Genomic DNA, 17,564 nt, shown 5'->3' on the forward strand with positions numbered 1-17,564 from the left:
AGGACAAATTTCTTCACTCAAAGGGTTGTGACTCTTTGGATTTCTTTACCCCAGAGGGTTGTGGATACTCAGTCGTTGAGTATATTCAAGACTGAGATCGATAGATTTTTGGCCACTGGGGAAATCGAGGGATATGGGGATAGGGCAGGAAAGTGGAGTTTACGTAAAGGTTCAGCTAATGGCGGAGCAGGCTCGAGGGGCCGTATGGCCTACTCCTGCTCCTATTTCTTATGTTCTTAAAAATCAGGATATTGGGATTAAAGCAGGCCAGTTGAGAGGCATGGATGACATCAAAGTAATGTTTTGGTCACTGAGGAGAGTGGAGCAAAAATGGAGAGATGGATGTGGCATGTGTGTTGTGGCACACTGGTGGGTATAATTGGTTTTTCATTTTTGCAAGCTTTCTAGATTGCTGTAGCAACTGCTGCCACAATCGTAAGTTCACATGAAACGGAGATCAGAAAGGAGTACCAGTTCATCACTGGGGCGTAAGAGACATTAAAATGAACAATGTTAGGCACAACATTAGTGCAGTACATTGGTCTTCCAATATGCTTCCAATAATGTGACCCTTTGCAATCCAGGTTCTTGCCTACAATTCACTCCATAGTTAGCTCCCCATTACAAAAATAGATAAGAGAAGGGTCATGACACAATCGTAGGGAGGAAAGAAAAATCATGATCATTAAATTCACACCTCGCTGTCCAAAAGCAGAATTCAGAAGCCTGGGTATAGGCTGCTTATCTACAGGCTCATCCAGGGAAGACTTTGTGATACAGGATATGATGTATTATCTGGGAGTGGGAGGGGACTGAGAGGCAAGAGAGAAAATATGGCTTTAATTGCCAGAAATACAGCTAAAAGTCCCTACTTTACATCTATTGGGAATCAACATTGTTTTGTTCTGGAATATGAATTCTTCAATTAAAATATAATGTGACACTTTAATTCCCTATTGCTTAAGTGCATGATTAAATACATCAATTTGAACTGTGGGTTAAGCTTTTCTTCAATGCTTTAACTCTTCCTTAATCAGGTTATTCTTTCTTAGTACAAGTGCATAAAAAGTTTATCTTTAAAAACCAACTGCGTCCACTCCTTACCAGATTTTGCTCTAGTTATAGTGTGGCCACCATTGTTAGTTACGGTCAGTGTCTGAGGTTTCAAGATCTCTCCTGGTGACGACTGGTTACCTTCTGGTCTAGTTGCAGTAGAAACTTGGATGTAGGGTCCCACAGCAGCTACACGGCCCGAGGTATTCGGGTGTGTCTGGGGTGCTGGGGTGCCATTAATACGATTCAGCTGCTAGAGGAAAAACAGGTTTGTTAAATAAACATCGATATCAGATATTAAGACAAGGTTAACTGCTCTAGTAAATTTGCATTATTACAAGAGAGTATTATGACAATTAGGGCAACCAGCTGATCTGCTTTTGCATTGATTACAATGGGTTTGAGGTTATGCTTTTGTAGCAAGATGGGAGGGAGGTATGGGAAAACTGGGAACGTTGGGTGTCTAGTAGGACTGGAGTTGAAAGAAATTCCAGGGGGCTAGGACCCAAAAGAATGGAGGAAGCACGCCAAGGATTGGTCTGTGGCTGGGAGTATTTGGAAGAAGCAGGATACATAGAAAGTGATGGCAACAGCTGCAGTGAGCTAGGAGAAGACAGAGTGACCAAGGCTGCCAAGCCAGGAATTTTCCCATTGCCTACATATACTTTTTACCTTTATATGTTTATGTTATAAATTGCAGTTTTTTTAGATGTGGAAATATAGTTCTCTGGCTGAGAAAACAATGTGGTTGCTCAAAGTCACTGCAAAAAAAAAGTTTGAGCAATTTGATTGGTTGTTTGGTGCCGTGGTTAGTTTGTGAATAGTAGCTTTGGAAAACATACGAGTGATTTTGGTTGGTTTGTGGTTGTTGATTGCTAACTTTCCCTACCTACCTAGTAAATGGGACTAGCTTCCGAGTGGCTTAAATATCCACTGACTAAATGCGAACCATTCAGCACATAAAACTTAACAGATCTGAGCTGTTCTTGTGTTTTTTGCCCTCTGGACAATCATGCAGTGTTAATGATACACAATAGATGCATGGCTTTCAATTAAACAGATTGCTACATGGGGTTTGATAATTAAAGTGGTTCCAAAATCAGTATTTGATCACAATTGTTGCACAATAACTCATAGGGAAACAGAAGATGCAACAATATGGCATAGCATTATCATTTACTTATTAATGAAATAAAATTAGTTAAATCTTCACCTCTTGGGAAACGAGTATCCAGACTAAAGGTTAAAAAACAAATCTGCTGAAAAGGGCATTGTAAACACATCATACAGCAGTTCAAAACTGGTACTTTCATCGTAGAACTGTGTACAATTTGTTCAATTACATACAAGGATAAATATTTACATTGTTCAAAATGTAAGACAGAAATATAGAAATCAGCATCATACAGGAATGTTTTCTTTTTGACGTGCATCAGTTTTCTTCTTCCACAAGCGTTCACGAAGTTCACTGATTCTTTTGTCCATCATAGTCACTTCCATGTTACGCTTGTTAAGCAGGTCCTTTTGATGTTGAAGTTTAGTATTTTGCTCCTGATTAAGCTTGTTGCGAATCTAAAGAGGATAGTAAATCCATAAATAATAAAATGTTTGGTTTCATAATCTGTTTATAAACCCTTCCTCAAGCTCAAGTTTCTTTAGCTGGACGGGGAAAGTTAGTGAGTGTCAAACCTCTCTATTACTGCTTTTATGTTGTTATGGGAGACCTACACTAATGATACTGGCCCCCAGCACGTTGATGTTGTGTACGCAGCACCAACCCCAAACCGAAGTTGCCGGATTGGCGACGCTGGCTGCCAGAACGACTATTTTTTTTTTTTTTTTTTTTTTTTTAAACCAATTGGTCTTCCCAATGGCTGGCTTTAGTGAATCAGCCACTTGGTAGTCTGATTTATTTTGCCTGCCTTAACCAGAGAAATAAATGTATAGAAGTAGCATAAACAGTATATTTTTTAAAAATACTAAAAAAATCAAATGAAGACCCTCATCTTTGCTATAAAAATCAAGATAAATGTAGCTTTTCACTTTTAACACTCAGCTATACCATGCTATTAAAGCATAACTACAAGATTCATGGCTCCCTTGATAGAAACTAAAAACGTTATGCTTGGATCCCAAGTACAGTACAGCATTCTAAAAAATGGGTACCACAGCCTTTGGTTCATTCCATGTACTCCACCTGCAGCTCCTGGTATAGCTTCTTTAATTCAACTGCAGCAGGTCCTGGCACTTGTCCATTGTAAGCCTGCAACCCATTTGTTTTTCCTTTCCTCAGGTCATCGAGTTGCTGGGTCAGCTGATCAACTTTCAACACAGCCGATTGTAACTCCCGCTGCTTCTCATGAAACATAGTGTTAATATGCTCAATTTCAGCTGCTGTGAAAAGAAAAAATGAAAAAGAAAAGTGAAAAACTGGAGACCTGCAAACTTGCTTGCTGCTAAAATGAGTTGCACTTTATTTCAATTTCATTTTAGGAAGCATTTGCACAGAATGAATATCAAACTAAGAAAATAGTAGAGGGACATTACTTCAATATTAAAGTTAGTTTGTCAAACTTTATTTAATAAATTAAAAATTCTGTACAAAAAAAGTACGCTTGCTTTAAGTTTATTGAGCAGTGAGACCCCATTGGAGTACAAAGGGCAAGTTGAATATGGTTTTTAGTTTCACCAGATCAGCCTGGAGGTGCAGTTTAAAAAAAATTCAATCCGGGATGTGGGTGTCACTGGCAAGGCCGGCATTTATAGCCCATCACTAATTGCTCTTGAAAAGGTGGGGGTGAGCTGCCTTATTGAACCGCTGCAGTCCATGTGGTGAAGGTATTCCCACAGTGCTGTTAGGGAAGGAGCTCCAGGATTTTGACCCAGCGAAGATGAAGGAACGGCAATATATTTCCAAGTCAGGATGGTGTGTAACTTGGAGGGGAACTTGCAGGTGATGGTGTTACCATGCGACTGCTGCCCGTGTCTTTCTAGGTGGTAGAGGTCACGGGTTTGGAAGGTGCTGCCAAAGAAGCCTTGGTGAATTGCTGCAGTGCATCTGGTGGTTGGTACACACTGCAGCCATGGTGTGCTGGTGGTGGAGGGACTGAATGTTTAAGGTGGTGGATGGGGTGCCATTCAAGCAGGCTGCTTTGTCTTGCAGTGTCAGCTGTGGCTCAGTGGGTTGCACAGTCGCCTCTGAGTCAGAAGGTTGTGGGTTCAAGTCCCACTCCAGGGACTTGAGCACTTAAAGCTAGGCTGACACTCCAGTGCAGTGCTGAGGGAGTGCTGCACTGTCGGAGGTGCCGTCTTTCAGATGGATGTAAAAGATCCCATGGCACTATTTCGAAGAGGAGCAGGGGAGTTATCCCCAGTGTCCTGGCCAATATTTATCCCTCAATCAACATAACAAAAACAGATTATCTGGTCATTATCACGTTGCCGTTTGTGGGAACTTGCTGTGTGCAAATTGGCTGCCACGATTACAACAGTGACTACATTTCAAAAGTACTTCATTGGCTGTAAATCGCTTTGAGACGTCCGATGGTCGTGAAAGGCACTATATAAATCTAAGTCTTTCTTTTTCTTTTTGGATGGTGTCGAGCTTCTTCACTGTTGTTGGAGTTGCACTCATCCAGGCAAGTGGAGCGTATTCCATCACATTCCTGACTTGTGCCTTGTAGATGGTGGAAAGGCTTTGGGGAGACAGGAGGTGCAGAATACCCAGCCTCTGACCCACTCTTGTTGCCACAGTATTTATGTGGCTGGTGACCCTCAAGATGTTGTTGGTGGGGGATTCGGTGATGGTAATGCCATTGAATGTCATGGGGAGGTGGTTACACTCTTGCTTGTTGGAGATAGTCATTGCCTGGCACTTGTGTGGCGTGAATGTTACCTGCCACTTAACAGCCAAGATGAATGTCCTCCAGGTCTTGCTGCATGCAGGCATGGACTGCTTCAATTTCTGAGGCGTTGCGAATGGAACTGAATACCGTGCAATCATCAGCAAACACATCCCCACTTCTGACCTTATGATGGAGGGAAGGTCATTGATGAAGCAGCTGAAGATGGCTGGGCCTAGGACACTGCCCTGAGGAACTCCTGCAGCAAGGTCCTGGGGCTGAGATGATTGATTAACAACTACAACCATCTTCCTTTGTGCGAGGTATGACTCCAGCCAGTGGAGAGTTTTCCCCGATTCACAAAGACTTCAGTTTTACTAGGGCTCCTTGATGCCACATTCAGTCAAATGCTGCCTTGATGTCAAGGGCAGTCACTCTCACCTCAGGAATTCAGCTTTTTGTCCATGTTTGGACTAAGGCTGTAATGAGGTCTGGAGCAGTGGTCCTGGCGGAACCTAAACTGAGCATCAGTGAGCAGGTTATTGGTGAGTAAGTACCACTTGATAGCACTGTCGACGACTGATTAGACTGATGGGCAGTATTTGGCCAGATTGGATTTGTCCTGCTTTTTGTGGGTCGGACACACCTGGGCAGTTTTCCATTGTCGGGTAGATGCTAGTGATGTAGCTGTACTGGAACAGCTTGGCTAGAGGTGCAGCTAGTTCTGGAGCACAAGTCTTCAGCACGACAGCTGGGATGTTGTCGGTGCCCATAGCCTTTGCTGTATCCAGTGCGCTCAGCCGTTTCTTGATATCACGTGGAGTGAATTGAATTGGCTGAAGACTGGTTTCTGTGATGATGGGGACCTCAGGAGGAGGCCGATATGGATCTTCCCCTCTGCACTTCTGGCTGAAGATGGTTGCAAACGCTTCAGCCTTGTCTTTTGCACTCACGTGCTGGGCTCTGCCATCATTGAGGATGGGGGTATTCATGGAGCCTTCTCCACCCATTAGTTGTTTAATTGTCCACCACCATTCACTACTGGATGTGGCAGGACTGCAGAGCTTTGATCTGATCGTTGATTGTGGGATCGCTTAGCTCTGTCTATAGCATGCTGCTTCCACTGTTTAGTATGTGTTGTAGCTTCCCCAGGTTGGTACCTCATTTTCAAGTACGTCTGGTGCTGCTCCTGGCATGCTCTTCTGCACTCCTCGTTGAACCAGGGTTGGTCCCCTGGCTTGTTGGTAATGGTAGTGAGTGATATGCTGGGTCATGAGGTTACAATACGGTGAGGTGGAATACAATTCTGCTGCTGCTGATGGCCCACAGCACCTCATGGATGCCCAGTTTTGAGCTGCTGGATTTGTTCTGAATCTATCCCATTTAGCATGATGGTAGTGTCACACAACATGATGCAGGGTGTCCTCAGTGTGAAGATGGGACTTCATCTCCACAGTGACTATGCAGTGGTCACTGCTACCAATACTGTCATGGACAGATGCATCTGCAACAGGTAGATTGGTGAGGAAGAGGTCAAGTAGATTCTTCCCTCGTGCTGGTTCCCTCACCACCTGCCGCAGGCGCAGTCTGGCAGCTATGTCCTTCAGGACTCAGCCAGCTTGGTCAGTAGTGGTGCTTCCGAGCCACTCACGGCGATGGACATTGAAGTCCCCCACCCAGAGTACATTCTGTGCCCTTGCTACCCTCAGTGCTTCTTCCAAATGGTGTTCAACATGGAGGAATACTGATCATCAGCTGAGGGAGGGCAGTAGGTGGTAATCAGCAGGAGGTTTCCTTGCCCATGTTCGACCTGAAGCCATGAGACTTTATGGGGTCCGGAGTCAATGTTGAGGACTCCCAGGGCCACTCCCTCCCAACTGTATACCACTGTGCCGCCACCTCTGGTAGGTCTGTCCTGCTGGTGGGACAGGTTATACAAACGGATGGTGATGGAGGAGTCTGGGACATTGGTTGAAAGCTATGATTCTGTGAGTATGACTATGTCAGGCTGTTGCTTGACTAGTCTGTGGGACAGCTCTCCCAATTTTGGCACAAGTCCCCAGATATTAGTGAGGAGGACTTTGCAGGGTCGACTGGGCTGGGTGTGCCGTTATGTCCGAAGCCGGTGCCTCGGTAGATGCCATGTGGTCAGTCTGGTTTTATTATTGTTTTTGTTTTTTGTAGCGGTTTGTTACAACTGAGTGGCTTGCTAGGCCATTTCAGAGGGCAGTTAAGAGTCAACTACATTGCTGTGGGTCTGGAGTCACATATAGGCCAGACCAGCTAAGGACAGCAGATTGCCTTCCCTAAAAGGACATTACTGAACCAGATGGGTTTTTACGACAATCCAATAGTTTCATGGTCATCGTTACTTCTTAATTAACTGAATTTAAATTCTCCAGCTGTCGTGGCGGGATTTGAACTCACATCTCATTAGTCCAGGCCTCTGGATTACCAGTCCAGTAACATAACCATTATGCTACTGTGCCCACCATTATATGTTGGCCTAACATTATATTTGAAGGGTTAAATCACTAAGTAGTTGTGCTTTATTTTTACTAAACTTAAGTGAAAACAGTGTACTTTAGTGTGGGGGGAAAATAGCTAAAACCCACAATGCGTAGTAGCCGTGGGTTGTGGGAAGCCCTGGATGCGATGAGTGTCTGGGATGACCACATGTGCTGGAAGGGTCTCTAAGTGCCTGCCCTCGACCTTAAAAGTTTGTGAGCTTGAGGAGAAGCAGAGGGCAGCATGTCACATATGGGAGGCTGAAAGATTCCTCAAACATGCATTTGAGGACATTGTCACCTTACAAGCAGAGGAAGTCACAAGGAAGGGTGACCATACATTAAGACAGAAAAAGACAGCACGAGCAGTCCAGGGATACAGAAACTGTTGAATTGACCAGTGCTGAAAAACTGAGACAAAGACAGCAACTCAGAGGAGGGTAACACAGGCAATGCAATGGCATCATGGACCAATTGGTTGCAAAGTGGTGTGGAATGCAGGGCCACAGTAGTAATGTGGGATTCCATAAATCAGTAATAGATGGGTGCTTTTTTGCCCACAGCTGCAAGTCTTAAATGGTGTGTTGCCTCCCACATGCAAGGGTAAAGGATACAAGAGGAGTTAGTATAAAAATGTTTTGGAGAAGAAAGGGGAAGGGTCAGAAGCTGTGGTTCATTAAAGCTCTGCAAAGGAATTTCACGAATTAGGAGATAGATTAAAGAGCAGGACTTTAAGAGTAGTAAAGTTAGGATTCCTCTAGATGCCATGTGCTAGTCAGTATAGGAATAACTATGACAAGAGAGGTAAATGCATAGCTAGAAAGATAGTATAGGAGGGAAGGATTCAGATTCATGAGACATTGGGGTCAGTTCCAGAACAAGGCTGGGATCAATTTCCTCCTTGCATAGTAATTAGTGTTACAAGGGAGGGTTTATATTAAGAGAGAGAGTGAAAGGGAAGAAAAAAAACAAGACGAAGCAGAGAGCAACGTAAAGGGCAAGAGGTGCAACAAGGATGAGAGAAAAACAGGAAAACAGCAGCAGGTCCAAAGGAGGAGCACGAAAAAAAGAGTAACTTTGCCAACGAGAGGCGCAATTTTGAGTTATTTATATGTAACTCATAAATGTACAAAGTATTCTGAATAAAATTGGTGAACTAGAGTCACAGATTGTTATGGTAGGAGATATGCTATTATATTATTAGAGATGTGGCTTCGGCTTGGGCAGGAGATTGAGCTGAACATTGCTGGTTCCAAATATTCAAGAAGGATTGAATGGGAAAGAGAACAGGTGGCAGCATTGATCAAAGATTCCAACATTGAAAAAAGCTGAATCTATTTGTTAAGAGTTAAGGAATAAGAAAAGTGGAAAGGAAAGAGAGGAAAATGTATGTAATTAGAAAAAAATGCAGAACCAACAGGGCAATACGAATACATACAAAAGCAAAATACTGCGGATGCTGGAAATCTGAAATAAAAACAGAAAATGCTGCAAATACTCAGCAAGTCATGCAGCATCTGTGGAGAGAGAAACAGAGTTAACATTAACTCTGTTTCTCTCTCCACAGATGCTGCCTGCCTGCTGAGAATTTCTAGTATTTTCTGTTTTTATTATTAGGGCAATGCGAATGAGTGATTTCAATTATTCAAAGATAGAGACAGAGGTAAAAGAAGGGAAGGAAGGGGAAGGATTGTTGCTGCTTTCTAGATCAGTTTGTTTTTAGCCATCAAGGATGGAGATAAGCCTGGATCTAGTTCTTAAAAATGGGGAACATCTACAAAACAGTGGCCATAACACAATTAGGTTTAACAGAAAAATTGAAAAGCGGAAGGAAGTCAAAATGAAAGCTACCTGACTGGGCAAAAGCAAATTTCAATAAGATTAAAGAAAATTGGAAAGAAAATGTGGCAGATAAGACACTGGATGAACAAATGGAAATTTTCAAACAAGCTACATACAGGGTACGAACTAGATACAGTCCCAGAAGTAGAGGTGCAGCAAAAGCTGGAGCGCCTTGGGCAAGTACAAAAATCAAAATGAATATGAGACAGATATGACAAATAGAGTTAATAATGAGAAAAAGCAAGCATTGTACAGAAAGTAGAGGGAGAACAAAAACATTAGAAAGGCTAAGGGGTATGAAGAAAGACTGGCAGGGAACATAAAGGTCAAGAGTAAAGGGTTTTATAGACAAAAACAGAAAAGAATTAAAAAAGGGCTCAGACTATTAGAAACATAGAAAAATAGGAGTAGACGACCATTCGGCCCTTCAAGTCTGCTCCGTCATTCAATATGATCATGGCTGATCCTCTATCAATACCATATTCCCGCTCTCTCCCCATACCCCTTGATGCCTTTTGTGTCCAGAAATCTATCTCCTTCTTAAATATATTCAGTGACTTGGCCTCCACAGCCTTCTGTGGTAGAGAATTCCACAGGTTCATCACCCTCTGAGTGAAGAAATTTCTCCTCATCTCAGTCCTAAATGTCCTACCCCGTATCCTGAGACTGTGACCCCTCGTTACAGACCCCCCCCAGCCAGGGGAAACATCCTCCCTGCATCCAGTCTGTCTAGCCCTGTCAGAATTTTATACGTTTCAATGAGATCCCCTCTCATTCTTCCAAACTCTAGTGAATACAGGCCTAGTCGACCCAATCTCTCCTCATACGACAGTCCTGCCATCCCAGGAATCAGTCTGGTGAACCTTCGCTGCACTCCCTCTATGGCAAGTATATCCTTTCTTGGGTAAGGAGACCAAAACTGCACACAGTACTCCAGGTGTGGTTTCACCAAGGCCCTGTATAATTGTAGGAAGACATCCTTGCTCCTGTACTCAAATCCTCTTGCAATGAAGGCCAACATACCACTTGCCTTTCTAACTGCTTGCTGCACCTGCATGTTTGCTTTCAGTGACTGGTGTGCAAGGACACCCAGGTCCTTCTGTACATCAACATTTCCCAATCTATCACCATTTAAATAATACTCTGCCTTTCTGTTTTTCCTACTGAATTGGATAACTTCACATTTATCCACGTTATACTGCATCTGCCATGTATTTGCCCACTCACCCAACTTGTCTAAATCACCTTGAAGCCTCTTTGCATCCTCCTCACAACTCACAATCCCACCTAGTTTCGTGTTGTCAGCAAACTTGGAAATATTACATTTGGTCGAGTGTTCTTGCTCAGGCCAACATCCCCAGCATCGAAGTTTTGACCACGCTCAATCAGCTCCAATGGACGGGTCACATTGTCCGCATGCCCGATACGAGACTCCCAAAACAAGCGCTCTACTCGGAGCTCCGGCACGGCAAGAGAGCCCCAGGTGGGCAGAGGAAACGCTTCAAGGACACCCTCAAAACCTCCTTGAAAAAGTGTAACATCCCCACCGACACCTGGGAATCTCTGGCCCAAGACCGCACAAAGTGGAGGAGAAGCATCCGGGAAGGCGCCGAACACCGGGAGCAAGCGGAAGCCAAGCGCAGGCAGCGCACGTCAACCCAAGCACCCCAGCCACCCGCCCCTTCAACCACCGCCTGCCCCACCTGTGACAGAGACTGTAGGTCCCGCATTGGACTCATCAGTCACCTGTGAACTCATTTTTAATGTGGAAGCAAGTCATCCTCGGTTCCGAGGGACTGCCTAAGAAGATTATATTTGGTTCCCTCATCCAAACCATTGATATATATTGTGAATAGCTGGGGCCCAAGCACTGATCCCTGCGGTACCCCACCAGTCACCAGCTGCCACCCCGAAAAAGTCCCATTTATTCCTACTCTGTTTCCTGTCTGTTAACCAGTTTTCAATCCATGCCAGTATATTACCCCCAATCCAATGTGCTTTAATTTTGTACACTAACCTCTTATGTGGGACTTTATCAAAGGCTTTCTGAAAATCCAAATGCACCACATCCATTTGTTCTCCCTTATCTATTCTACCAGTTACATCCTCAAAAAACTCCAGTAGGTTTGTCAAACACGATTTGCCTTTCATAAATCCATGTTGATATTTTCTAAGTGTCCTGTTATCACATCCTTTATAATAGACTCTAGCATTTTCCCTACTACTGATGTTAGGCTAACCAGTCTGTAGTCCCCAGTTTTCTCTCTCCCTCCTTTTTTAAATAGTGGGGTGACATTTGCCACCCTCCAATCTACCGGAACTGTTCCATAATCTATAGAATATTGGATGAAAAATAAACTCTCTTATGGAGGATGAAAGAATAACGGACATACCAAGTAAGAAGTTTGCTTCAGTTTTTATAAAAGTTTGGGGGAGTGGGAATGAAAGGAGGAGGAGGAGGGGGTAGAGCAATTAGATAGGATAATGAGATAAGGACTCAATACTGAAAAAAGTTGCTGCAACTTTAAAAAGTGGAAAAAGCACCAGTCCCTAACAGCATTCATTATAGAATTTTAAGGGAAGCCAGAGAGGAAACAGCAGAGGCTCTGGCCACAATTTTTCAAACATCCTTGCAGATGGAAGTTGTGCCAGATGACTTAGAATCATAGATTCTTACAGCACAGGAGGCCATTTGGCCAGTCGTGCCTGTGCTGGCGCTTTGAAAGAACGGTCCCATTTAGTCCCACACTTTTTCCCCATAACCCTGCAAATTAGTTCTCTTCAAGTACATGTCCAATTGCCTTTTGAAAGTTCCTGTGGAATCTGATTCCACCACCCTTTCAGGTAGCGCTTTCCAGATCTTAACAACTCTGAATAAATTGCTCCTCAATTTCTATCTAGTTCTTTTGACAATTATTTTAAATCTATGACCTCTTGGTTATCGACCCACTTGCCAGAGGAAACAGTTTCTCCCTACTTGCTCCATCAAATCCCCCTCATAACTTATGAATACCTCTATTAGGTCTCCTCCTCTGTTCCGAGAATAATTCCAGCTTCTCCAATCTCTGTACATAACTGAAGTCCCTCATCCCCGTTATCATCCTGGTAAACCTCCTCTGTAGCCTCTCCAAGGCCTTGACATCCTTCCTAAAATGAGGTGGTCAGAATTGTACACAATACTCCAGCTGAGGCCTAACCAGAGATTTGTAAAGGTTTAGCATGGCTTCCTTGTTTTTGTATTCAATGCTCCTATTTACAAAGCCAGGTATCTCATATGCTTTCTTAACCGCCAAATCAAATTGCCCTGCCACCTTCAAAGATTTGTGAATATGCACCTCCAGGTCCCTCTGTTCTTGCACCCCGCTCAAAATAGTACCATTTAAATTATGCTGCCTCTCCAGGTTGTTTCTCCCAAAGTGCATCACTTCACACTTATCAGCATTAAATTGCTTCTGCCATGTGTCTGCCCATTTCATCAGTCTGTCTATGTCCTCCTGAGATCTGCTACTATCCTGCTCACTATTTACTACGTTGCCAAGTTTTGTATCATCCGCAAACTTCAACAATGTACTCCCTATACCCAAATCTTAAGGGTTGCTAATGTAGCGCCTCTGGATTTGTAAAAGGTGGAAGTTGTGTCTGCCAATTTTAAATAGAGTTCTTTGAGGAAATAAGAGTGCTTTGACAAAAGAAATGCAGTTGTTACTGTGTATATGAATTTTCAAGCAACTACAGGAGGACATAGATAGGTTAGTATATTAGACAGACAGATGTTGGATGCAATTTAATGCTGAGATATGTGAGACCATACATTTTGGCAGAAATAATGAGAGGACATATACACTGAATGGTAAAACTTTGAGGAGCAGAGAGACTTGAGGGTTCAAATACACAAACCTTTAGAAGCAGGAGGACAATTTGATAAAGCTGTAAAGAAAAAAACATATGGGATTTAGATTTTATAAGAAGGGTACAGAGTAAAAGTTGCAATAACGCTAAAGCCATACAAAGCATTTAGAATATCGTGTCCAGTTTTGGAAGCTCCACTTCAGGAAAGGATGTCAAGGTCATGGAGAAGATACAGACGAGATTTATAAAAATGATACCATGGATGAAAGGCAACAGTTTTAAAGTGAGACTAAAGAAATTGGGTCTCTTTCCACCAAGAGAGAGGAGATCTGACACAGACGTTTAAAAATGATGGGTTTTGATATGGTAAATAGGGAAAAACTATGGTAACTCACTGGTTGGTGAGTTAGTGACTAGAGAACATAAATTTAAGTTCATCAACTATAGAATGAAGGGAGAAGTTGAGAGTTCAAAAAAAATAAAATGCATAAAGTTGTTAGGATGTGAAATGCTCTACCAGAAACAACGTGGAAGCAGAATTCACAATTACTTTTAAAAAGGAAAGTGGATAAATATTTTAAAAATAAAAAATGTAAAAGGTATCGGGAAAGGGACCAGATGGAGAGCTCTTTCAGAGAGCTGGCACAGGCATGATCAGCCCCTTTCTGTGTTCTATATTCTATGATAGTCAATGTCCTGAAATACTATGAATTAATCACTTTTACTAATATCTTAATTGATTAATCCTTGAAAAGCAAACTGTATTTGAAATTAAGAATACTCACAAAGATTGCCATTGATAATTTTACTGTAGTCCACCTGTCCTCGCATAGCTCGTATCTTCTTCAGCTTTGCCTCCTGGCTCTCCATACGTTCTTTCAGTTTTTGTAATTTGTCACTTTCTGAAATGGACTGCTGCTGGCGCCTCTCTTGTTGTTTCAGATAACGCAAACGCTGCTCCTTTGGGGGGGAAAAAAAAAGGGTAATTACCCATTTTGCTTTTTGATACGTTACAAATTATTATCCAAATGCCAAGGTAAAGTGCAATGATAGCTAGATGTAGGGGAAATGTATCTTGTGTCAGATTTATTACAGAGCACTATTAATGGCAGTCAAGGAGAACCCTTTGCCAGAGAAGTTTATTCCTCTGCCCGAGAATTTTATTCCTTTGGATAGCAAAAATGGGTCTGTGTGCTTATATTTCCCTCCCAAGCCCCAATTCTCTTCTGAATCCAGCAAATCACAGGAAGGTATAATTCACAGATCGTGGTGTCATTCTCATACCTGACCCAAGTGACCATTCTACATATCTAAACCTGGGCAATGAGTAATGATATAATGCTGGTCTTCACAGTAGAGTCCAACCCTGTTGTCACCAGCCATCTATGCATGTACAAGAGTCACTAGATAACCTCAGGACCAGTGAAGTCTAATCTTTCTCTATTATGCCCTTACACTAGCCAAAGAACATTGAGATCAACTAATAACGCCACTGCCACCCCACCTGTAATCACCCAAGTCAGTAAAGACCAGAGATCAAGCCTGTCACCACCTTCATCTATATAGCTCAGTACCAGTTATACAGCACATTTATACACTGGGCCATCTTTGATTGCTTCATCTAAAAACATTATAGATGATTTGCTAGAACCATAATTTTGTTGTATTAGATTAGATATCCAATTCATGAATGTATGCTATTTTCTGAATGACCTCAAAGTAAAGTTTTAGCAAAGCCATGTGTTTGGCAAATTTGTCATTGTTAAACATTTAACTTGAAAAGAAAAAGGAGGAATGTAGTATTTAAGAGCAAATCATATAATTACATATGTATCTGGCAGATGTAGCTTAATCATAGGGGTAATGCTATCATTTACTTACTAAGATCCTGGCTGGGATATGGATGATCAATAAGCACGATTATATCCTGCTGAAAACAGTGATTGAACAGTAATAAAGAGACAGTGATCTTGCGAAAAGAAGTTGTTCCACTTTGATTTTGTCCAAACTCACTTCCACACAGCATTGGCATTAATAAATTACTGACAGCAGGTGACGCTTCCACTCTATTTTTACTTTCTGTTGCTAATAGGCAGCTACAATGCAACTTTTCCCACCATCAGTCTCCTTGCAAAGTGTCCAAGCTGCTTTAAAATGTCTCCTCCTAGATTTAGCAGTTTCCTACAGTAAACAAGAAGTTCCTGTGTGGAAATCTGTGTTCTGCTGATAAGAGTTGTCACATGAAGTAACTCACTAAAAACTATAAACTTCCCTAATTATAGTGGTTTCTTTCTCACCAGGATAAATTCTTTACCAACTCTGAATACTGCTTTAGGAGTAGTGTTGAGTGTTATGAAGCAGTATCTTAATTGGTGTCAAAGGGAATTTCTTGTTCAGTCTTTACATAAAATTACACAGGATATCACAGAAAGAGGACATTCAGCCCAACCAGTCTATGCTCCACTCTAGCCTCCTCCAGTCTTTCCTCATCTAAATCCATCAGCATAACCCTCTATTCCCTTCTCCCTCATATGCTTGTCTAGCCTCCTCTTAAATGCATTTACACTATTCACCTTAACCACTCCCTGTGGTAGCGAGTTCCACATTCTCACCACTCTCTGGGTAAACAGGTTACTTCTGAATTCCCTACTTGATTTCTTGGTGACTATCTTACATTAATGGCCTCTAGTTTTGCTCTTCCCCACAAGTGGAAACACTGTCTGTATCTACTCTATTAAAACCTTTCATAATTTTAAAGACCTCTATTAGGTCACCCCTCAGCCTTCTCGTTTCAAGAGAAAAAAGCCCAGCCTATTCATCCTTTCCTGATGGGTATAACCTCGCATTTCTGGTACCATCTTTGTAAATCTTTTTTGCACTCTCTCCAATGCCTTTATATCCCTTTTATAATATGGCGATCAGAACTGTACACAGTACTCAAAGTGTGGTCTAACTGAGGTTCGATACAAGTTTAGCGTAACTTCTCGCCAGAAATAAACCCCGGTGCTTGATTTGCTTTTTTTTTTATATAAAAAAGGTCCTTATTAACCTGCGTCGCTGCTTTTAGTGATTTGTGTGTTTGTACTCAGATTCCTTTGTTCATCTACCCCTTTTGGATTCTTATTTTCCAAGTAATATGTGACCACCTTATTTTTCTTACCAAAATGTAATACCTCAGTTATCTGTGTTGAAATTCATTTGCCAATTATATGCCTATTCTGCATGTTTATTAATGTATTCTTGTAATTTGCTGCAGTCCTCCTTAGTATTGACTATCTCCCACCTCCACTGCCCACCCAACCCCACCCCACCTTTCACCTTCTGCCACTCTGAGTAACTACCCTTTACCCATACTCTCTGCTTTCTGTCTTGAAGCCAGCTAGCTATCCATTCTGCTACTTGCCCCCTTACCCCGCAAGCTCTGACCTTATTCATTAATCTATTATGTGGCACTTTATCGAAGGCCATTTGAAAATCTAGATAAATTACACCCACCGCATTACCCTTGCCTACTCTGGTACCTCTTTAAAGAATTCAATGGCCCAAAATTTGCAGTCGGAGGCTTCCTGCAGGCGGATGCCTCTGACCTGTAAAAAAAAAAAAAATCTACGAATTTACCTGGTGGTCCGGAGACTCGCACTCCTGGGCCTCTCCAGGTACCTGCGGGTGGAGGCCCACGTATCGCAGGGGCGTATGCGGTTCTCATGCGCCCCTGGGACCACACGGGCCAGCCCAACCAATAAAAGGGAATCCCCATTTATACTTGTGAGTTCCGTATGTACAGAATCCCACAAGTATCAATGGGGATCACTTAAAAAACACACGAACACATGAAATAAATTTTAAAAATACATTTAAAATTAATTAAAATGCCATAATTAAATATTTAAAACAAAAATGTAAATTTTTTGACAAAAAATTTGTTTTAACGGGACTAAAAATAAATTACCTTATTGGACAGGGTTTTTAAATGTGTAAATGAGTGATAAAATATTATTTTTCTATTTTTTAAAAACTCTTATGCTGGTAAAAGCACGCCTGCTTTTACCAGGCGTAAGAATTTCTTGGCCATTCAGCGGGCGGAAGTTCAGCAAATAGCGCAACTCTCCGCCCGCGGAGGCCCTTCTCCTGGAGATGTGGGGATCGGTCAAGAAGATTCTTGACAGATTGCAAGTTCTGGATTTTCACGTATGCGCTTCACATGCCTAAACCTGGAACTTGCGTGGCCCTTACGGGCGCGTGCGCACCTTGTACGCACCCACGGGGGGTCGCAAAATACAGCCCACTGAGTTTGGTCAAGCAAGACTTTCCCTTTTGAAATCCATGCTAACTATTCATTATTATATTTTTTGTTTCTAGATTTTTTTTAATTTTCTCTTTTCGTAGGGATTCCATTATTTTCCCTACCACTGATTTTACACTGACTGGTCTATAGTTCTCTGGGCAGGTTTTATCTCCCTTCTTAAATATA

General features: G+C 42.3%; 1 protein-coding gene across 12 annotated transcripts in view; it reads right to left on the reverse strand.

The window, feature by feature from the left end:
- Window positions 1-17,564, reverse strand: part of ppp1r13bb (protein phosphatase 1, regulatory subunit 13Bb) — a 127,834-nt gene that overhangs the window by 35,290 nt on the left and 74,980 nt on the right. For 7 of the 12 annotated variants that reach the window (XM_086003083.1, XM_086003088.1, XM_086003081.1 and 4 more), the window contains 5 exons: window positions 13,879-14,053; window positions 13,142-13,171; window positions 3,251-3,447; window positions 2,461-2,625; window positions 1,105-1,306 (listed from right to left, as the gene is read on the reverse strand). In XM_086003083.1, the coding sequence (XP_085859209.1) occupies window positions 1,105-1,306; window positions 2,461-2,625; window positions 3,251-3,447; window positions 13,142-13,171; window positions 13,879-14,053 (769 nt within the window). The remainder of the gene's footprint in view (window positions 1-1,104; window positions 1,307-2,460; window positions 2,626-3,250; window positions 3,448-13,141; window positions 13,172-13,878; window positions 14,054-17,564) is intronic. The other 5 variants (XM_086003086.1, XM_086003082.1, XM_086003080.1 and 2 more) reach the window with 3 other exon arrangements.

Source organism: Somniosus microcephalus, chromosome 12 (assembly GCF_052327205.1).
Source record: "Somniosus microcephalus isolate GS21.2 chromosome 12, FLI_Smic_1.0, whole genome shotgun sequence".
Taxonomy (NCBI): domain Eukaryota; kingdom Metazoa; phylum Chordata; class Chondrichthyes; order Squaliformes; family Somniosidae; genus Somniosus; species Somniosus microcephalus.